Here is a 23,317-nt window from a genome sequence, read left to right on the forward strand (position 1 = left end):
ACATGCTATTTTCACATGCTACCTAAGATAGGGTTCACTCTGGGTACCTGTAACTTGTAAGATTTGGTAGGTGTCCAGCTACAGCAAAGGAGCTGGAGAGCATAACAGCTCCATTTAAACCCCTCTTAGACATTTCATGTTGGAAAATGAAGGAGGAAGATGCTTTCAGAGGCAGTGAGCAAAGTTGTGCAAGTCCCACATTTTAGGTATGTCCATTTTCAATACAAGAAAATGTAAAGCATTAAAAGTCAATGAAATACCAGACAATTATTTATAAAAGAGGAATGACTTTTTTAGCTGCTATCAATTGAGAAATTATTTCTACTTCTTATGTACAAATTTGAATGTACTTATATCCCCAAAGAAAATGAAAAAAGGGAAACATCTCAAAACATCTGGAAACTAATGAGTAATTGCAATGATTAAAATGAAGAACTGTACTTTGAATATTTGAAATACCCTGCCTTCAACACCCACCTCATAGTATTTGTATACATTTTTATTACTGGCTGAACCTGTATTATAGATGCATGTTACCGATCTGGAATTCTGAAACATTTCCAGTAAATCTTTTCGGGTTTGCCATTGTCTTTATCATTACATGGTAGTTGTTTGGATGTGTGTCTTCTTTTTTATTCCGTTCTTCAGATCTGTAGCTTAGCAGTGCTTGTTCTAGCAATGGTTTTGGCCTCCCACCGTTGTAATATTAACTGGTAGAAAAACCTTGTAGAGCTGTTTAACTTCTCGGTACTACATTATGAATGTTTGGACGCTCATCAGTGGATACTAATTTTGAAGATCTATGTTTTCTATCTTTTTAGAGGTTTTGAATAAGTATATAAATCTTCTACGCCTTTGATTCTAAGTTCCAGATCAGATACAAAATCAAAGACAATGTCCATAGGCAGAGCAGAAATAATCATCATGGTCGGACAATCTTTTTAAGACTCAATACAACAGGGCAATTCAAGAAGATGATAAACAAGAGTATGCTTATTTCTGTCAGTACCCAGTCAAATATTTCCAAATTCATTCTCTAGCTCATAATTTTCAGCTACTTTAGCTCGAGAATAGTTCCTACTTTAGCTTCAGACTGACCTGAAAGAAAGGACAAACTTATGCGTAATATCCCTGCACATTCATTCTCACCAATTCCAATGTAGCTGCCAGGTGCTACTGTATGAGCTTAGGAAAGTGGGTTTTATCGTTGCTTCTTTTTTTCTTACAAATGTAAATGACTGTAAAAGGTTAAGGGCTATGTAGAATCATCCATCTTTCATCTTTAATGCATGCCTTCAAAGGAGGAGGAGAAAGGAAGAAAGGCACAAAACAGTGCTAGCTTGGGGTTTTTTTTTCAACAAAACTTAGAATCATTGAACGGTTGAGGTTGGAAGGGACCCCAGGAGGTCATATTGTCCAAACCCACTGCTCAAGCAGAGTACTTATAAAGCCTATATATAAAGCAGTTACTATTTTATTAGATCAGCAGTTGAATATACACAATGTGATACTGCAAGAGAACAGAGAAATTCTGTCACATCATTCATGTCTTACATTCATGTAACATCAGGCCAAATATATGAATGTTGCATATTAAGTTTCTGTCTGTCCAGAAACAATAGCTTTAGTTTTCCAGGTACAAAGTGTAACTGTACACTCTATGTACATATGTAGATGGCATGTTTCTCTCTACACCTGCTTTCCTTTAGAGTATCTAATATAGACTCCCTAAAGGAATTAACTCTGAATTTACATTTGAAGGACCAGTTAGTTCTCTTTACTGGGAGATTCTTTTTTACTTGCCAAAGCTCTTCCTTGCTCTTTCCCATTCAAATAACGATTTGTGCAAAAATGTTCAATTATTGTAATAGAAGTTAGAAATACAACCTACTCAATAAACGAGAACTTGAAAATTGCCAACACTTTCCATGACATTCATAAAAACTTGCTTCAGTTCTTTTTATTGCATTTCTGAAAGTTTTGTATATTTCCATAAGTATTCATTGATAAACACTTATTTGAAGAAGTGGAAGAATGAAGTGACATTGTTTAAAGTTGACAGTTTCCTTCATTATCACGGCAAGGTATATTATATTATTTATGCCACATTTAGATAACACAAAGCATGGCATTTTAAATGGGGCATATTTTTGAAAAAGTGTAATTAAAACTCATTCGTAACTATAGAACTTACACATTTTTGTTTTTCAAAGTGTTTTAAAAGACTCCACTATGATTAGATTACTAAAGTATACAATAAACCTTTTCACAAAACTATTAATAACTGATTCTTTCACTTTTTAACATTGATTTTTAATGATTTAAAAGAAGTGCATTTTCAACTGGGGAAAAAAAGGTACATAGTGTATAAATACTTTATTGTTGAAGAGCGCAAAGCAGAACTAGTATTTTGAGTCCATTTGGTACATACTGGAACACTGTAAAAAAACCAAACCAACAAACAAATAATACAACAAGCATTTAAAATCTTTTAAAACTTGTAAAGTTGACTTCAATTTAGGGGAAAACTTTTTGATAACAAAGATGTTTTGCAAAGTTGGTTGAAAAGCTGTATGTAGTATGACATTCAGTTTTCATCCAGTCACAGAATTAGTGTTTCTATTGATGTCATAAGATATTAAGACAAAAATTCTTAGTTTTGATATCATAGATATCATGATATCATGATATCATAGGTCAGGACAGACCTAAATCTGTTTCAGTATTTATTGGCATTAGTTTTACACCTGACTTCTATAGGAGCAGATAAACTACTACAAAGTTTAAGAACAGAAGTCAAAGATGAACTTTTAAAAAAATATTTGTATATTTTTTAAGTAATATTAAAAATAAACCATAGCATATCCTTTTTAAACACAAAACAGTCCAATTTCTGCCTGTCTTCAGAAGAAGAAAGTACATAAAGAGCTTAAGACAGGTGAGAAGGCTGATGACAGCAATGCCTCTCACCCCACCGCAGGATGCAGCCACATTTCAGTCACTCTTTGGGGTGTGGGAGATGATAAAGGAAAGAAATCTTGTAAAAGTATTGGTAATCATAAGAAATCGTACTTTCAAATACTGTGAAACAGGAACCTCTATGAACAAATGGGTTGCAAGGAGGAAAAATTGGACTTGGGACATATAGGGCAGTAGTAAGGATGGAGAATGCTGATGAAATTATCAGTCATAAAGAGATAGAAAGATATGTAGTACTCAAATAATTAGCTCTCAGATGTCTCACCAATACCAAGATTAAAATTAAAAACAAAGTCTTCCTCGCAACTATTGCAAATAAATATGTATATCGTTGTACAAAACAGCAATATTGTTACTATAAACATTTCCTTCACTTGCCAGTGAAAATATTGTGTAGGCTTTTCTGTCACTAAATCATTTGGGGTGTGAAGCTTGCCACATCACAATGTTCCAGTGATACTGGAAGTGAAAAATGTATGTTAACACTGAATTATAAAAAAGAAAAAAAAAAACCCCACCCTAAAAATACAACGTCAACACAGCCACCCCAAATCCCTTTAAAATATGGATCATACTACCCTATTTTTTCTCTTCCACATTCTGTTTAGTGGTTAAAAAGGGATATAGAGGAAAGCTTGGCTCTGTGAGGTCTCTAGAACTGGACTCTAGAATTTACTGGTATTATATCTGTTGAAATGTAAGAGCTTTTCAATAAACTGAATTAAATATCTATATATTCCTGACAATTCAGACTAGCAAACGCAAATGAAGTTTACATAGGAAGTCATGAAATAGATGGGTGGATGTATGGGTAAAGTAAGTTTTGGAAGATGTAGCAGAAATTGTAATATTTAAATAGGGATGTTGATTTTAAAAACAAGAAAGAAAATTATTTCATGTGAGATGTTAACTTCCAACGTTTCTGACAGGGCATATGCATAAATGATACATCATTTCATTGCTGTGCCATTATTTTTAGAATCATAGAATCAGAGGATGGTTAGGGTTGGAAAGGACCTTAAGATTGTCTAGTTCCAACCCCCCTGCCATGGGCAGGGACATCTCACACCAGACCATGTCACCCAAGACTCCATCCAACCTGGCCTTGAGCACTGCCAGGGATAGAGTATTTACCACTTCCTTGGGCAACCTGTTCCAGTGCCTCACCACCCCCACAGTAAAGAACGTCTTCCTTATATCTAACCTGAACTTCCCCTGTTTAAGTTTAAACCCATAAGCCCATAAATAATATTGTTATTTATATAGTGGTTTTTTAAGTCTTCTGAAGAAAGGAACATAACTTAAAGCAATATCTGTCTGTTTATCTGCCTATCCATCCATGTAAATAGATACATTGGATTCTGGCTTACTGCATAATAGCATTCTGAGGAACAGTTCTATAATAATACAACCCATATAATAAACAATGAAAGCAATTACCTAAGAAGTCAAGTGTTCCCCTTCTTTTGGAAAAAGTTTTTCATTTAAGAGTTCTATCACATAGACTAACAAAGCATGTATTTCTGTTAGTATGTACTGATTTAGAAGTCCTCAGGAAGATAATTTTCAAATTATATTTGAAAGGGTAAATAGACATTTTCTTAAAAGTTAATTAAGCAGACATATGAAAGCTTAAATGATATTCTTAATCTGAAAACAGTCCCCAGTGTATCAGGTAGGCGGAAGAATAAAAAGAGAAAGATGACAGTAGGGGCCCTATTAAAACAGTTGTTGTGTTACATTTTATTATGTTTTGGTGTTAGTTACAACATTATTCAAGTAATCTCCTATCAGAAAAATCTTGCTCCTATTCTGGCAACAGGTATAGATACAGCTGCAAATGGAAATGCACCACTGCACTGCTGACTCATGCATCACTCCAAGGCATGGTAACACTAAGTAAGCAATCAGCATGCAGAAAAAACAGTTCCATTCCCCTGAAGAGTTTGCTCAGAACATAGAATCACACAAGGCAATTGTCACTAGCCGGTTTCTAAGCTCGACTGAGATCTTGAATTAGCTGGGTGGATGAACTTTTACTGAGACCTTTTTTTTTTTTGCCCAGTTTATTGATCAGATAGAAGTCTTCTCCTATAAGAGGGTCATCTGAGTTCGCAAACACGACAGTTGTTCTGAGAATCACACTATTCAAAACAGTCTATAGCATTACTGTCTGTTATGGAAATGTCCGTGAGTCAAAACAAAGTATTTTTTCTGAGCTTTGTAATGAAGCAGAATTAGCTAAGCATCAGCTTTCATAATAAAAACACAGCAAACAAGGTCAGGTGGGGAATATGTTTATTTTGACGTGTATGAATGTATTTTCAAGGTACAAGACTATACAGAATGAGGTCCTAACCCTATAATCATTTAATAATATCCATAGTTTTCCTCATATTAATTTATTTAAGACTAAGTGTGTGCAACTGTTGGGCAACTGTTGGCAGATTAAATAGCTTTAATTAACTTCTTTTAAGACTTTTTCATTCTATTTTAATTCAAAAAATGACCTTTACAAGAATAAACACCGTTTTGGCACTCTCTTAAAGCTTTCATAGTTCTGCTTAGCACCCCTGATAATTACTTTGATTTGAAAAGTGAAAAATGACAGCTTATATCAACTATTATTTTGAACATTTAAAATGTTTTTCTTAGGCTGCATGCTGATACTCTCAGTCTTGGAATGTTAGGATGTGATGGTTTTTTGTTATTAAATAATGTTATTTATGCTATGTGACCATATTGGAATTTTGGCAATGGGAAATTATTATATGGAAGTTTGGTTGGGGATTTTTTGTGATTTTTTAATCAGGTTGTATACATCCCTAATCTTCAGGACTGTTTATTTCCATTAATTTCTGAATGGTTCTTTTCTAAACATCCTTTAGAAAAGGATGTTTAGAAAAAAAGCCTCCTAGCCAACAGCTTAAAAGCTTCATAAGATGCTGTTGTTTGGGTTAAATTTTATTAATAAATTTTCATTTTCTTACCTTCAAGACACTCTTTTTAATGGTCTTGGACTTGGTGCTGTCATTGGCCTGGGAGTGGCAGCCCTTTTGTTAATCCTGGTTGTGACTGATGTTACCTGCTTCTTTGTACGACAATGCGGATTGCTAATGTGCATCACCAGGAGAATCTGTGGGAAAAAAGGTGGTTCAAGTGGAAAAAGCAAAGAACTGGAAGAAGGAAAGGCTGCTTACTTGTGAGTATTAATCACGTATTTTGGAAACTTCATTAAAACAAATTTAGCTGTCCAGCTTATATTAACTTCATGGCCATTTTGTGGCATGGCAAAGGGAATTAATAAAACGTTTCTATTACGTGGAAAAGCGTTCCTCTGAAATGTATAAGATTGTTTGTGGTCCAATGTTGCATTAAAAGAAAAATGGGCACAAAAAGTCATTTACAATACCTCGCTTTAAGATGGCATTTTTGTGCAGCTTGACACAAGGGAAATCAATTGCAATTCAGTAAGTTATAGGCACATCTTTGGTCCGTGAGGAACAGATCATTGTAACTCCGTTTCTACAAATTCATCTTTGAGCTACTAGTTACCCAAAACCTCAGCATATGGTTGTGGCAGTGCCAGTAAATCTGGGAGTAAAGGACATAGTATTATAGAAAATCCATGAAGGAGTTTTTCTTCTCAGATGGAAAATCTTGTTTCTTGCCTGTAGACTTTAAGAATAAAAAGTATTGTTGATTTTTAAAAACAGGAGTGCTGAGTTAGATGTGGGTGAAATGCTCAGGAGAGTTATTTTCTTCATAGCAACAGTCAATGATTGCTGAACATAAGTGGGGAATAAACAATCCTGATTCTCACAAATACCCATGTAGTGGCTACTTCATCAGACAAATGTAAATGAACTGATGATTTATGTACAAATACATTCCCTTAAATTATAAAAGTGGATAGTGAGATCTCTGGCAAAATGGTTCAAGTACTGATTGCATAAAATAATGGTGCTTTAAAGACCCAAAGTTTACAGGGTTTTCCAAAGGTAAGCAGAAAGAGGATTGCTTACAGTCTCCCATTTTAGGCAGTTCCATTTTTTTTACTTAGAAATTTTTTTTACTTAAGAAATTTTTTACTTAAGAAAGTAAAAAAAAAAAATTTATTTTTTACTTAAGAAATAAAAAAAAAGGTTTTTTTTACTTAAGAAGTGCTTAATTTCCTCATTATGTTCATCTCATAGATTTCTTAGGCATACACTGTAATATTTGTGAGAATGCTATCTTTGTGTGGTTTAAATAACATTTACTGGTCCAATTCCTGTGTGCTGTAGCTCTCCTAGTAGTCAGGCCTTGCAGATCAGGTTTTGCAGCCCTTATTATTTATAGCTGTATCGAGCTTCTTTGTTGTTGGTAATGGAGGTGTAAATGTATTTTCTGGTTTTAGTTCTGACTTTGGGATTCAAGAGACTATGTGTTTTCTAGGTAATCATTTCTTAGTTGGGTTCTCAACCCTTTGGAAACAGCTCCATGGAACAAAACCAGATGTAAGGAGGCACAGAGTATTTACGTCAAATAATGCTTCTAAATAGAAGTTATGTCATAAAATAGATGTTTCCTAATTCTCCACAGCTTACAGTAAGAGAAGAAAGTATTTTTTTCTGTAGTGTGAAGCCAGCATGTGCAGGTCAATAGAATCAAGATGTGAAGCTTCTGACTCTGACTCAGCTGTTCTTTCCTATTGAGCACAGCACTTCAGTTTATGCTTTAATTTTCCATTGAAGAAGTGGCCAAGTACAAATTGGTGTACATAACCTCCTGAATGGGAAGACTTTAGGGAGCTAAAGCTGCAAATGTCACTTGACAGTAGTTTATACCTTATGAGTATAAAGTTATGAGATGCTCTCTGCATCTCATACCCAAATGCCATTCCATGCTGTCCCAGAAAAGCGTAAAGCTGGTCACTTAATGTTAATTCCTCCATGACACTTCTTTTGCAAGAACAACTACCATATTTAATTATATTTCTTTCCTTGTTGGAGTGATCTTCAGTCAATCTATTTTGAAATTTGGGACTGTTCTTATTTTAGCCTGTAATGTACATAAATAACTTGTGAGACTGAAATTTCAAGACAGGCTTGAAGAGTTAGAATTTGAACTTAATTCTTGCAAACTGCTATTGCCTAAAAGCTGCTGACATTCCCATGTTTTAAATATGTCAGTTTGCATTCTAATTTCTGAGTAGGTTTATGGTAGAGTTGTTTGTTACATTTTGATTGTAGGATACATATATATATAGTTAGTAATTATGTTCCATATATAATGAATGGAGATGATACAATGCATGTAACATACAAACACCTGGAACAAAAATTACATAATGCATTTCCTACAGATCATTTCCCCTTCTGTGGAATTTTTAAGTGTTGTGCAGTACTTCAGTCGTATGTGAATGCTGTTTGCAAATAATGTCTCTTTTAAGCTTTGGTCATACAATAATGTATGTTTGTCTGTAAAACTGCAGATGTACAAACAAACCAAGTTGAACTTCTCATTCCCTCCACCAGTCCTACTGCAGCCTGTAATCTTTTGACAGATGTGAAGAAACCATGACAGTTTTGTGCCTCATCAACAGAAATGAGCATTGTAACCATTTGTGTGTCTTAAAGTAGAATTTCACTTGCAGAAGTGAATAAGCACATGCAGGGTTGGGTTTGGGGGTGTTGGTTTTTTTTTAATAACTGGAATCTTTTAGACTTCTTGCCTACACATTTATCTGTGCCAGACTTTTTTTAATCTACAAAGATTTTCCTTGAGGATACCTCCCAGAGGACGGTAGAGTTTTCCAGCTACTTTCCAAGAAGATGGATTATTATAGTTGTAACAGCCTGTTTAACAATTATCTTCTCATAAGCAATATGCGAATGTGAGATATGAATTGGACAAGGATTTAACTAGGTCTTTGCTATGGCACATAGCAGTCTGACTTCTCTCTAGAATATCACTGGTCCAGATAATAGTCTGTTAAATATAAAAGTGATTATTCATCTGTAACTCAGTTACCCTGTATTTCCAGACTGCAGCTGATGAAGTTCCAGGATACAATTCCTGATCTGATGACAGAATATCCTGATCTAATGACAGGAATAGGGATGAAATACTTACATGGAAAGAGGTGTCTATTTAGAAATATCAAATATATCTTCGGTATCCTTTGATCTGCCTTTTGAGACTAAAATTATATGCAAGTTAATTAGTACTAATATTATTAATACTTCTGTAGCACTTAGCAGCTATTTCCATATCATGGCCATATTATTGAGAGCAGAGAAGGACTCAGGGGTACTGGTGAATGAAAAGGTGGACATGACCCAGCAGCGTGCGCTCGCAACCCAGAAAGGCAACCGTGTCCTGGGCTGCATCAAAAGGAAGCATGACCTACAGCTTTGAAGGAGGTGATTCTCCCCCTCTACTCTGTTCTCAAGAGAGTCCACCTGCAGTACTGCATTCAGCTCTGGGGCTGAGCACAAGAGGGGCATGGACCTGTTGAAGCAAGTCCTGAGGAGGGCCACAAAAATTATCAGGGGGCTGAAGCACCTCTCCTGTGAAGATAGGCAGAGAGAGCTGGGGTTGTTCAGCTTGGAGAAGAGAAAGCTCCAGGGAGACCTTAGGGCAGCCCTCCAGTACCTAAAGGGGGCTTATAAGAAAGATGGAGCAGACTTTTTATCAGGGCCTGTTGAGATAAGACAAGGGATAATGGTTTTAAAGTGGAAGAGCATAGATTTACATTGAGCATAAGAACTTTTTTACAACGAGGATGGTGAAACACTGGAACAGGTTGCCCAGAGAGGTTAGGTGCCCCATCCCTGGAAATCAGGTTGGATGGAGCTCTGAGCAACCTGATCTAGTTGAAGATGTCCCTGCTCATTGCAGTCCTAGGTTGGACTAGATGACCTTTAAAAGTCCCTTCCAAGCCAAACCTTGATTATTATCAACAAAAGCATAATGACAATACTGCTTCATCTTCCAATTCATTGGCCAGTTAGCACAAAAATTATTCTTTTACTTACATGTGAAAGGCTAGCATTTATTCCTAAAGTGGAGGAAATATGACATAGAAACAAACAGTTTCTTCTATTAGTGCAAGCAGAAGGGGCTAGGTTCTTATCACACAAGGACTCTTTACCCTGTTTGGCAGCTGGGATTGTCACAATCTCAGGACATTAAAATAGAGTTCTGCAGTGTGTATACTAACATAAAGGCTCTTTATACTGCCTGAAAAGTTCAAGCATAACTAGGCATCAAGTCCTATATTTATTATACTAGGTTAGCAAAGTTTACATGTATTGCTGTGAAGAAGCCATCGTCTGATTATTTAGTCATAAACAAAATGCTCTTTTGAGATGCTAATCCATGATGTTTGTGGAGTTAGGCAAGTAACCATGGATACAGGCTGCTTTGAAGACTTCAAGGAATTGGGAACATGCTGTTAAATGTGTCCCAGTGGTGTTAGTCACTTATAATTAGTTCTGCCTTTTCTTTGCCGACTTTTGAGAGAAAGGATCGTGGTAATTGGTTATATGCAATGTATGTGGTTAATGTGATGATATAAGACTAAGACTCTTTTAATAATTTTTAGGAAGGATGGATCAAAAGAGCCAATAGTGGAAATGAGAACAGAGGATGAAAGAATTACCAACCATGAAGACGGGAGTCCTGTAAATGAGCCAAATGAGACAACTCCCCTCACAGAACCAGAGTAAGTAGCCTGGAGCATCACACAAGCTCCTCCTGGCTGCAAGGGTGGAGTGGGCTTCAGACTTTCTGAGAGGGAGATGAACAGCATCACCAGAATGGTGTGCTACAGCAATGCAGTGTACAGGTGTACAACTACATCTGGGCATTATCCAGCCTTTGGATGGCAACACCATTATAGCAGCAGTTCTGCAGTGTCTTTACACTACAACCTGCTTGGAGGTTAACAAGTATCCAGCTCTCCTGACCCTGCAGTGGTGGCTGAGCAGGAGTACAAGGATTTTTTTAGTCAGGTGCAGCTGATCTTTACCACCTTCCCAGCAGTTATTAACCGCTCTGCAGGAATAATATCCTGATTCTCAGGAATAGCCTTAGATTGAGACACACACACATCCCAACGCACCCCCTGTACATAGGGCACAATGATCCCATGCTCCAGAAACCCGGCTCCTTACGGGGTGGTCCCTTCCTACTTTTATTCATGGAACTGAGAGCTTAGCTCGGTATTTAAGTCCATGTGGTGTAACTGAATTTATAGTGCTGAAGGGCAGCCACTTCGCTTGGTTCCTTCATGCCCTCTTCCTACCCCTGCAAGCTGTTCTCAGCACAGAAACAACGGCAGTTCTTGCCAAGGCTCACAGGCTCCAGCTGCCTCCTGAGTCACAGGGACCAGCCATGGGCTTGGGGAATCCCAAGTGCTGGTGGTCAGGTCCTCTCCTCTGTTTTGCTGCTGCAGCCTCTGGAACAGATTAAACTGAGTAGAGCGGCTGATATTTGTACCTGAATAACACTTCTCAAAATCTCTGTTCAGGATAAAGTAGCATTTGTAATAGGGTACAAGCAAGCTGGTATTTTCCTATTGCAATGAAAGCTTCTGATATGCTTTTCTTCCCCTGAAAATTCAGTTTGAAGAGAAACTAGTATTTCAACAAAGGTGTTGACAGCGCCATTCCTACTATAGAGTGCCCTATTGAAGGACATGAATTGATTGCCCAAGAGTTTTCATTTCTGAGCCTCAAAAGTCAATTGATTTGAAATTATTAAAGTAAGCTCCTAGTTTCCTTGGTTTGAGCCCAAAGCTTTTAATGTGTTGTGAAAATCTCCTACCTCATGAGAACTTAAAGCTTTCAGGGCTACAAAGACACTTCTGTAGTCAATATAGAATCACAAAGTCATAGAATGATTTGGGTTGGAATGGACCTTAAAGATCATCAAGTTCCAACCCCCCTGCCATGGGCAGGGACAACTTCCACTAAACCAGGTTGCTCAAAGCCCAAACCTGACCCTGAGCACTTCCAGGGCTGGGGCAACCAAAACTTCCCTGGGTAACCTGTGCCAGTGTCTCACCACTCTCATAGTGAAGAATTTCTTCTTAATATCTAACCTAAATCTCCTCTCTTTCAGTTTAAAACCATTCCCCCTTGTCCTGTCACTACATGATCTTGTAAAAAGTCCTTCTCTAGATTTCCTGGAGGCCTCCTTTAGGTACTGGAAGGCTGCTATAAGGTCTCCTCTGAGCTTTCTCTTTTCCAGGCTGAACAACCCCATCTCTCTCAGCCTGTTAAGAAACTGATATAGAAGCTCACCTGTTGATTATTTCATGGAACCACAGTTGTTATTTGAAAGGATAGGATGTTCTTACAAGTGTCTTTTCCTGAAATTACAAGAAAATTGCCTTCCTTAACACTATCTAGAACTGCAAAAGCCAGAACCTTTAATAACAAAAAAGCCTGTGTTATTGGCTGTCAATGGTATTTTTAGTAAATGGGGCTGAGAGGTGTGTTTAAAATAACAGCACATTAAGCTATATACTTCCTTAAAGAACCTGTACTTGAAGACTTCAAACTTCTGTTAATTGAACAATTACAAAATTTGTTGAATGACTACTGATATGTTTGCTCTTCATATTAGAATTTATAATGAGGGATACTGTAGAGAACCCACAGTTATCTAAGGAGTCAGGGGAATGTAGTAGTAAACATTGTAAAAATCCAACAGGTCTTGGATATGTTAGTGGGTAAGGTGCCAGGGCCACATTTTTTTTGTGCTTCACAACTATCTGTAGCACCAAATCTTGCAAATGCAAATGAGATGCATCATTAGAACAGCTGACAGGAGTGAACTATGAGGAAGTTAGTTAAAATCAAAACTATTTAATTATCCTGGGGGAGGGGGAAAGAATCAGTCACTGGGTGACACAAAAAAATAATTAAAGCATAGGAACAGCTGATAAGGATTTTGATAGGTATTATGTCCTTGGGAGAATAGGTCTACTAAGAGATATTAATAATGATGACAGTTTCCTTTTGGTAATTTCTTCTCCAACAACCAGTGGCAAAAGGCAGCAGTCCAAGGTACAGCTGGACAGAAGCCAGCTAAAGATTCAGGACAGAGTCACTTAGAAAACCAAAGATCAGTGGAGCACCAGGCAGCCAAGATATATGGAGGGACACTGGTACTAGGGGAAAGACCTTCTGCTCATTCGCAGGTCATAATTGAAGAAACAGAGAAGCAATATAAAGTACGGATGAGATGCTGCTAAAGGAAAGGAGGATGCAATAGGGTGGAAGTCCCTCAGTAAGAATAACACAAAAACACATTGTGAACAACAGGTGCTATCAACCAGAAACTGAAACTCAGGCACATCCTGGGCAGAGCGAGGATGACCAGCAGGGATCTTGGAGGGAAGAGCTTAGCTTGCAGGAAGGAAAACTTTCAAGGACATTCCAGTCAGGCAATGTTCATACAAGGTGGGATTCATTCTGACTAATTATAGCTCTCTTAAAGGTATACGAGATAAGACTTCAGTTTAAATTAGATTAGATATTTTTAATAATTAGTTGAATTATTTTGAATAATACCAAATTATACTTAGATCTTTAAATACAATTTAATCATTTGTGGGAAATAATTAATAAAGGGATTACTTCCTCTTACAATAATATTTTCATTATATTGCTCAGTATATTATTCAGCAATCTACATTTTACCTTAACTCAGGTGATTCATGTCAAAAGCCAGGTTTGGAATCCATGTGTGACAGATGAGCACAAAGCACTTTTACCTGCAAGTCAAGAAGTTTTAATAATGCTGGCAGGAAATCATTTTGAGCTGTGCATTTCATATTACATTTCTGTGATAGGATTAAAATATCACATGAAATGTGGTACTAGTTACATTCCTAATCTGACATTATTGTGTTTCTAGTGTTGAGTTTTTCTTAGTATTAATGAAGCTGGGTAAACTCCAGTATCAAAATGGCTGGCAGCCATTCTCCTATAAAATAGGAAAGTAAATATTCTAGTTAAAGTTTTGTATGGGTAATAACAGCAGACTATTGCATTTAGGCTACTTGCAGCACTAAGGGAAGCCAGTATTATTAATGATTGATAACACGCAGCATCTGATTAAAGCAAAAGAACCTTTTAAAGTTCTCTAGTATTCTTTTTTTTTTTTTCCAAAAAAGCTTTCATTGTAAACTACTTTAAGATTTGAAAGGATTAGTCTGCCCAGCTGAAAAATATCAAATTAATTTGAATAGATGTAGCTAAAGAAAAATAAGGTGTAGGGAAATTGGTATGATTAAAACATTTAAACTTCATTTAGTTAATTAAAAGAAGACAATGATTGAATCTGCACTAAAGATTAAATATGAATTAATATTTGAAACAAATGAAGAGGAAAATTCCAAACCCAAAAATTCTGTCATACTCAAAAGGATAATGTCTAACAACAACTAAACTGATAACTTCACCTCATCCAAAAAAACCCACAAGTTTTTAACGACAGTCAGGTTTCGGAGGTTGCATGTGAACTAAAATACAGCAAAGGTGTGAAAGGATGGACTATTTGATGAGGAAAACTTGCAGAACATTTGTTTTAGTTGTAGTTTGATTGTAGTTTGGGTTTTTTTCCCCCTTGCTTGCATTGAAAGGTGGCTAATTTTATCACACTGTTTGCATGAACATGAATTTCAGTAATATCTACTATTCTTCAACAGGGTTCTAAGAAATCTTCCTATTTCAATTAATTTGAAAATATTTGTAACATGCTCTTAATCCACTTCTCCAAAACAGTATATTCTGTCAATTGCCCAGTTTTCACTTTGACTAAATATTTCTTCCCTTTCAGCAACATCTTTTGAGAAATTATTCTGCCTTTATATAAAACTAGATTAAATTCAGTCTTTCTTTAAATACTGGTGAAGTGCTTTGCATGATCAGGCCTTTAACACAGGTGTCTGCTTACCTAAAAAGAGCCATGCTTCCCCTGCCGCAATGTTTTATCTTCTTTTAAAAATAGATTAGTGTTGATTCTGCTGTTTCCATTCTTTCAGGCATTGTGTTGTGGGCTGAAATCTGTTTCCTTTGGGTGTGCCATATGAAACAGGCAACTACTCGAGATCTTCCTCTGTGCTCAAAGCCAGACAGCTGATATATATCCCACATACTTTACTGTATTAGAACAAGTTAGTCTTCTCTTTGATTTCTCTGAGATACAGGTTGTGCTCACTGTTTAACCTCTAGACAAACAGCAGTTTGTTTCAGATAGCGTAGGTTTCATAAGGCTGGGAATTTGGGTATTGCACTGTTTTATTTGTTGTTATTAAACACTGTTATTACAAGACATTCCTAAGGGGTTCCTCAGACAAGTTTTGAACAGTATATTGCTCTTTGGGACATCGAAGCAATCACAGTGGAAGTTTACTGAAACATTTAACAGTTATTATGGATAAAAAAGGCATATGCATACTATTCCCTAGTTAAAAACCAGAAAGCAAACCCAAACTGAAATCACGATTAACAGCAATTATGCCCAGGAGACGTTTTTACAGGAACATCTGAGTAAACCATACATATTTTGACAGGTTTTTTTTGTTTGATTGGTTGATTTTTGAGAGCTTACTACTGGCAGCAGGGAATCAATGATTTTCCAGATCTTTCTGAATGAAATCAGTGTTCATCTTTCCTGTAAAGCAAGGGTGGAGGCTCTGTTGCCACTGGAATTAACGATTATAAAACTCCTCTGAGTTTTCACTAAATTAGTCTTAAAAGAGCTATAAGTTACTAATGAGCTGCATAGTGCGATGTAGCAAAAATAAATTTTAGAATTTTCGAAGTAATAAAATGACTTCCATTACCTCATTGTGCTATAAGAAGTTCTTTCCTTTACCAATATCTTGACATAACCTCCAATGATAGAGTTCCTTTTTCATATAAAATTGAATTTATATTTGGAAACAGACATAATAAAAGTATAATCTAGATTCACTAGAAGGCTTGGCTGTAAGTATCCTAAAGAACTCACACCTCTGTACTGTCTTGGGTCAATTTATTTGGCATTCTATTGCTTCTTTTGTCTCACTGCAGAAACTGCGCTTTGAGCAGCAGCAATGTTCTTGTCATGTGCCATTTAGCTTTTTCTGGCTTTATAGAAATGAAAAGAGTTAATATGAATTTCTTCAAAAGCAAATAACCTCAGTGCTCATAATAAAAATAATTACACATTATTGTCAATAAATCATGTAAATTATGTTTTTAGAAACACTGTGAACTGTATAAGCAATATATACGCTGTAGACTTCAATTCCAGATTATTTATATGTTATTTATGTGTTACCAAGATTCCTCTCTTCTTCCAATAGGAAGCTGCCACTAAAGGAGGAAAATGGGAAAGAAGCTTTAAATGCAGAAAACATAGAAATCAAAGTTGCTAATGACATCATCCAGTCAAAAGAAGATGATAGCAAAGCATAATAAGATAAACTACAGCTGTCTGGATAATGCATTTGGATTGAAGTAACCCCGTGACCAAAACTTTACAGCTGACCTTCATTTCTTGGGAAACTTAAGCTTGGAATAGTTAGTACATGTGTACATACGATGAAACAGTTTCTGTCTACAGTTCCTTTCTATTTTTTGGTGAATGGTTTCAATATGTAGTTTTGCTGACACCAAGTCCCATGGTATAAATTTGAAAAATCTGCAGAAAAGAACTGTAATTTATTATATGATAAAGTTTGTCTATTTAGAAGAAGAGTTATAAAGCACCTCTAACCCCGAACAACACAGGAAGTCTCTCCAGATCTTACAGTGCACGCTACATACATAAAGTGACATCCACTAGTGTATTTGTTTCCATTTATAATAAAACAAAAGTTTAGGTTGCCCTTAAAAAAAAAAACAAGTCTCAATATAAAGTTTAAGATCTTAGCAATGGCAGACACTCAGTAGTCATTCCAGCTGTGATTATCACTTGAAGTAAACACAGAGCCAGCTCCACCTGTAGTTTCACCTGGGTTCTTTGGTAAAATAAAAAGTTGATAATGACCATGTAGAGATTTAAATAATATTGGCTAACTATTTCGTAGCAGTATATTGGCCTCATCCTGACTACATGAGTGTGGCTCTGAAAGATTCCATGATTTTCAGTGATTCAGGTTTACTGTATTAAAGTTTTGGAGATTGCATGTGAACTAAAATACACCAAAGGTGTGAAAATAAAACTTTCTTTAGTCATAACCTTGGCTTTCAATGAAACCTTACAATAAACACAAGCTAATTTGGTATTAGACCAAATACGTTTTTTCCTGTCTAGCATTCCTTAAGATGTTATTTTTTATTTATATTTATTATTCTGCTTAACATGCACCACTGAAATTTGACTGATTTATTTGATGCAAAATTTATTCATATTTATTACCATTGATTTAATGGTGCCACTAATTGGAGTAATATATTTTGTTTCTATTTCAGCAGTGTATTCACACCTACCAGACTTTTCAAAATCTTGCTGTGAAAAAAGTAGATAAACAATAAAGAAAACTAGATTGAAAAATTGTACTTAACAGAGTAAATTGTAGAGTACCTTATGGATTTCTCAAATCTAAGTCATACCTGAGGTTTAAGTGTAGCGTTACTCAGTAAATCATATTCTCTCCTCACTGTATCTGAATTTTGCTCATATTTGAAGTTCTTATACTTCCCAGTTTCCCACAGGATGTCATCAACCCTTAGCTGATATTTCGTAGTCGTGCCAAAGTGATTGACTTTTGTGCAGTAAAGCTGAAAGTGAAATGTAAAAGAGTGTCCTTAAATTTGAGGAAGATGGCAGGTTAACCTTCATGTTAACCCAAGCTTTAGTGCATTTGAAATTGCTGAGGAGGACATATTTAATGCATAGGTCTTCTTTATTTTTCAGAAACAAGTCACTTTATGGGGGTTTTTTACAACTTTTCCTTACTTTAGAAAATAACAACAATGAACCAAGTAGTTGAGTACAGCGGCATGCCACTGGTGTGGCTAGGATAAGAGGCCAAGTTTCCACAAAACCAGTGCCAAAGTGAAAAGAATGGGTAAGAGGAGGTAGAAATGTGGGATAAAAGTCATTAAGGAGAATAATTTAAAAGTGCTGCAAAGTTTCTTTAAATACTAAGACACTATTTCTGAGCGAAGGAAAGATGAAGTCATTCCTTTATGACCTCTCACTGTTGCTCCCACCAATACTGGGTAGGCAGTACTACCAAATAGCTGCTTGTTTATTAAATTTCAGTCCTGTTTCTTCCTGAGTAAGTACACAGTGAGCTCACCTGTACTTAAGCGAAACAGTTGTCTCTTATATATGAATATATGTTATTCTCTAAAGTATATATTAGCAGCTGGGCTTTTTCCTCTATCAAAATGCAAGGAAGGGACCTGGAAAGTTCCAGCAGTTGAAAATAATGTGGCAGCCCACATCATCTCATGCAGTATTTTTACCAGGGATGAAGGTAGGAAACATCTTTTCCCCTTCTACCTGCCATCACAAACTTAGGTGGTGCTGTGCATATTCATGTAAGTCAAGCTTTGCTAGGCAAATGGTGCTTTTTTCTGAATCCAGCATGATCATTTGCACAACAAGGTTCTTGGACAGAGCTGACAGTGTCTAGGCTTGACTGTAGGTGCATTTCAAATTTTAGTACTTCTTCTTGAGATTTACACAATAAAACTTTATGGCCTAACAGCTATATATTGGGGTTTTGGGGTTTGTTTTGTTCGTTTTTGTTTTCTAATATGGCCTCTAATTACAGTGTGAAGGAATTAGAAAATTTAAGAGGTCTTGTCAGCACATTTATTATTGATATGCCTGTGCTGCTCTTTACAAGTAAAATGTACCACAAAACTATTTCAATATTGGAAGCAAAAGCATTTCCCACTATATTGGATTATAAATCAAAGGTTATTTCCAGGAGTATTTATTTTCTTCCTGCTGTTAAGTCTCCTGCCAGCTGGGCTATGTGAAGGCTGAGAATTAAACAGTTCTAAATTACCAATGAACTGTCCGAGCATACCGTTTGGTCTGTTATCTCTTGTGCTTCGACTGTGCTGCGCAGGAGAAAGCCACGCTATAACTATGAAAGAATGCTTAAAAACACTGATATGTGCAAATATTTCCAAAGGAGGGACAGCGCATAGTAATTTGTAAGATACGTGTAGAATGGAATAACATCATTTCTTTACTTTCTTTTCCTATTCTAGACTAAAAAGAAAAAAAATATCTGTAGAAATGTCACTTTTTCTGTCTAAAAGTAATTTTAAGTGTTAGTATGAAATGTCAGAAGAGTTGACAAAATATAACTATTTGTAAAAATAATCTGAATTGTTACACTAACATACTCTAGGAACAAGGGTGGGAGGGAACCACTGAATTAATTAATTATATGGAATGTGGCAGTGACAATCTCTTTTCAACAAAAAATGAGTAAAATTAAGTAAAATGACTTTGAGCTTCTTGTTATTTTTTTTAGTAGACCTGCATTCCGATTTACTGCAACAGTAAGAAAAGTTTTAATTAGTGTTTAACAATTTAGTATACAAATGTGCTCTGCAGAGTTTTTTCTGATTTTGTTTTTTGTTTGTTTGGGGTTTTTTGACTTTTACAATTTTTTTGTGGTTGCAAAAATATTTACTATTCTGGTGATGCTAATGTCTGTTGTGACAAAGATTAGTTTATTTAGGCCACAGTCTTGCAAGAAATTAGCGTGGCTGAACCCACCCCTCATATGCCACCCCACTGACATCAGCGGGGTTGATGTGAGCAGGAGGATGGATGTACTTTCATAAGAGACCTTGCAAGATTGGGCCTACTATCTCTTCATAGATATATGCAACATAGTCATACAATGACAGTCATCTACAAAGGCTGTTCAACAACAGTCCCTGGTATAGTAAATTCCACCTGCTGTCTTCAGCCTCTGCATTGATGTTTATCAAAAAAAGTGGCTTTCTTTTTATGATGGTAATTACTTTGATTATTTATTTAAGTGCCAATCATCGAATTGTAGTATAATAATCATGCCATTTTTCTGTTTCCTAGACCGGATAATGGAAATGTATTTGTGCCTTTTGATAGCATGCCACTCTGCTTTATTAAAGAAAAATCTTCAGTAATTTGTCTACAAAGCCTGTTCAAAATATTTAAAAGCTCTACCATGACATACTTCTCTGCTCAAATATGCTCAAATACTCGTTTGAAGTAAACTGGAGATAGTATTCTCAAGTTACGTAAATATTTTAAACATAAAATTTGCAAAAATCTATTGAGATCACAATTCTAGTGAGGGTCATAGTGGGTGTATTACTGCTGGAAAGATTCAAGTACACACATGGGGGGTGTGTAGGGGTGTTTTGACCAATTTATCAAGTTGGAGAGTCAGATAGATAGAAAGTCTCCTTAGTTATATTTAGGTACTTAGACCTAAAACGTTAAAATCTTTTCTCAAATCTGAAAGATTATGTGGAGCATCTTCCCACCATTTTACCTCTGGAATGAAACTGCAGTGAATATCTGTTTTGCAGTGGCCTCACCATCTTTGTAAACTGTCATATGAAGTAATATCTTTGTAGAGATATTGTTGCATCTGTTGGATGACATTCACTCCTGATTAAAGGGCCCCAAAAAGACAATTTACTGAAAAAGCTCAAGAACCCTATTACAAATTGACCTATGGAGGGGTGCTGAGAGCACTGCAAGAAGGGCCACAGTGGAATCCAGGTATCACTAGGCTCAAACTGACTTCAGTGGGTCCTGAGTTTCATCCATTCATCTTAGTAAGGCTCTGCATGTCCTCAGCTGATCAAGTCGCTTTTGCAAATCGGACTTCAAGTAAGTGGGACTTAAATGTCCTGCCAGGTTCCTGCTAAAATTTTGCGTAGAGGAGGTTTTCCCGTCGGGAGTTTGTACTGATCAGGAAATGCTGATAAAAATATCTGATCACAGTTTTATCCTGTACTAGATGCCCACAAATAAAAGAAATATAAGAAACTAAACATTCCTCTAAACAAGTCATTGTGATTGTGGTACTTCTTTAGGTGAAGATTAAAACATTCTAAGAAATAGTATTTCTTCTTAAATCCATTTATTTAACTTCAGATACTTGTGCCAATTGATGCAAAGCTACTATGCTCTTTTTTAAAAAAAGGATCCACCCCTTTTTCCATATTTTTTCACATCATTTCCTGGAGTACCCAGTCCACTTGACAGCAGTTCTGTAGTGGTGGGAGGATACCACTCACTAAGTTTTAAGTGATCGTCAATATTTCCACTGCATATTAATGTGTTCTTTTATCATTTTACTTGAACCTGAGCCAAAAAGAAGCCTTTCTGTTATAAATTTGGCTTTGGATTAGGTTCTGAGAAATCACAGTTTACAAGTCTATCTTTCCTCTTAACAGGCATTGTAAGCCTCATGATGTTTGACTTTCAAACTTGAATATTGGCCATTTTTAGCCCAGAGAAATGAAATAAATATTTATTGCCAAATTTGTATTGGCAGCTTTTAAGTCATAGGTGAGATTGGGAGCGGGCAAGATGACCAGATGCAGTGCTGGCATTTCAGGAAAGCCACTACCAGAGAGAACAGGTGCCAAAGAGTGAGCTGAGAAATTGCTCAGATACTGGGAATGTCCTTAGCGGTGACAGGGGAAGTGGGGAGCTGCTGAAACAAGAGAGGCTGCTGGAGGGCATTGCCAAAGTCAGGGTCCTGCAAGCTGTGAAAACCAGAGGAGAGAGAGTATTAACCCTGCTGTATCCTTTAACTCGGCCATATAAGTAGGCTACATTTTTAAATCTAAAAGGCAGGGTTTGGGGAAGGGAAAACAAACCCCTAGAGTCTCTATAGATCAGTGACAAATATATAAAGCAGTCAGACCCCCCAGGAAGATAATTTTGTTGCTCACGGTATAGAGTTCTCACTAAGAATTTTGAACTACTTAGACAAGGTTTTAAAAAAGAAATAGCTTTCCTGCTACAATGAGCACTCGGTATGTATTTGTATGCTGTGTACAGTATAAGCTAAAGCATACCATATATTGTTTTTGTTATTCCACACATTGTCAACAGCCCACTTGCGATATATACCACCTGAATTATGTATTGGTAAGTTAGCTACCACTGGAGCTAGTTTGTTTATTGTTTCAAAATCTTATGTCCCTATGAAATGCTGTGTATATATATATCTCTATACTGTAAAAAGAAGTAATATTGCAGATGCTGGTTTTGTATTTATGAAAGACATTGAAAGTATGGCTTAAAGTATATCAATTATTTGTCACTCTTCACCATTTGTATATTAATAGTAAAGATACTTTTACTTTAATGAAGTGTTGTAGTTACATTTATTTTTGCTAAGTGTCTTTCTGTCAAGATGTCTGATTCATTCTGAGTCTTACTGCCAAAAAGAAACATATCATTTTTTTCCCCCATTATAGAAGTACTGAATGATGCTCAAACAGCCCTACAATTTATTATTCTCTTTTCTGTCAAAATACATGACTGCTGTTAAAAACTACTATTGTAGCATCCTGAGTCTCCAGCCGAGCTTGAGGCCCATTATGATCAGCCCACTAAATGTTAGTGATGAAAGATTTTTTTTTTCCAATTAATATGAAAGCACTATTTTAAAGGTATTTGGTATATGCCAGCAAAAGTTATTATGAGCAAAAGCTAGCTTGTTTTGCTAAACTCTGAGTCTTCCAAAAGTCTTGTAACTGTGTCAGCACTACCAGGAACTGGTGATAACAGGTTGGGCACAGGCTCCAGTGAAATGCGCTTTTACTGCAGTGCTGGTTTGTATTCCACTAAGATGGAGGATGGGTGAAGCACACCCCAGACAATACAGCTCAGCCACTTCCCTGAAATGGCAGAAAAACATCTATGACTTCTGTTTTACCGCCAATGAAATGAGACCACCTGAGAGACTGAATTCCCATGGAAGCTTGGTAGATTTTGTATTCGGATCTAAGCACCAGCTTTCTGAGTGCCACCTAAGCTCTAGCAAACCACACCACCAAAGAATGGAGGGGCCGTACATAGATAAAAACCAATGCTTTGCCCAACAAAGTCTTCACAGCTGTATCTTTTCCTTCCACAGATCCTTTAACTCTGACCTTGCAGACATCTTAGGTATGTGCTTCCCTGAATGCCAGTGCTAGCATCAACAATTAGCAAATAGGTCTCCTTGTTTTGAAAAACTGAGCCTGAGGGAACTGGTTCAGTGTCCTGTTAACATCAGTGAGCCACTGAAAGTTTTTATATAGTCATGTGTCTTGGTCAGAAAAAGCCGGACTTCATCCAGTGATGCATAAATTTAGTT

The 23,317-nt window shown here is 36.4% G+C and overlaps 1 protein-coding gene across 2 annotated transcripts in view; it reads left to right on the forward strand.

Moving 5' to 3' along the window:
- The window catches only part of NCAM2 (neural cell adhesion molecule 2), a 283,578-nt gene extending 261,253 nt beyond the window's left edge, over positions 1–22,325 (forward strand). For both annotated transcript variants that reach the window (XR_003990100.1, XM_030476672.1), the window contains 3 exons: positions 5,977–6,181; positions 10,571–10,690; positions 16,331–22,325. Coding sequence is in view for 1 of the 2 variants with exons in the window: in XM_030476672.1 (XP_030332532.1) it covers positions 5,977–6,181; positions 10,571–10,690; positions 16,331–16,442 (437 nt within the window). In the remaining variant the exon portion in view is untranslated. The remainder of the gene's footprint in view (positions 1–5,976; positions 6,182–10,570; positions 10,691–16,330) is intronic.
- The last annotated feature ends 992 nt before the right edge of the window (positions 22,326–23,317 follow it).

The sequence above is a fragment of the Strigops habroptila genome, chromosome 2, assembly GCF_004027225.2.
Source record: "Strigops habroptila isolate Jane chromosome 2, bStrHab1.2.pri, whole genome shotgun sequence".
Classification (NCBI taxonomy): domain Eukaryota; kingdom Metazoa; phylum Chordata; class Aves; order Psittaciformes; family Psittacidae; genus Strigops; species Strigops habroptila.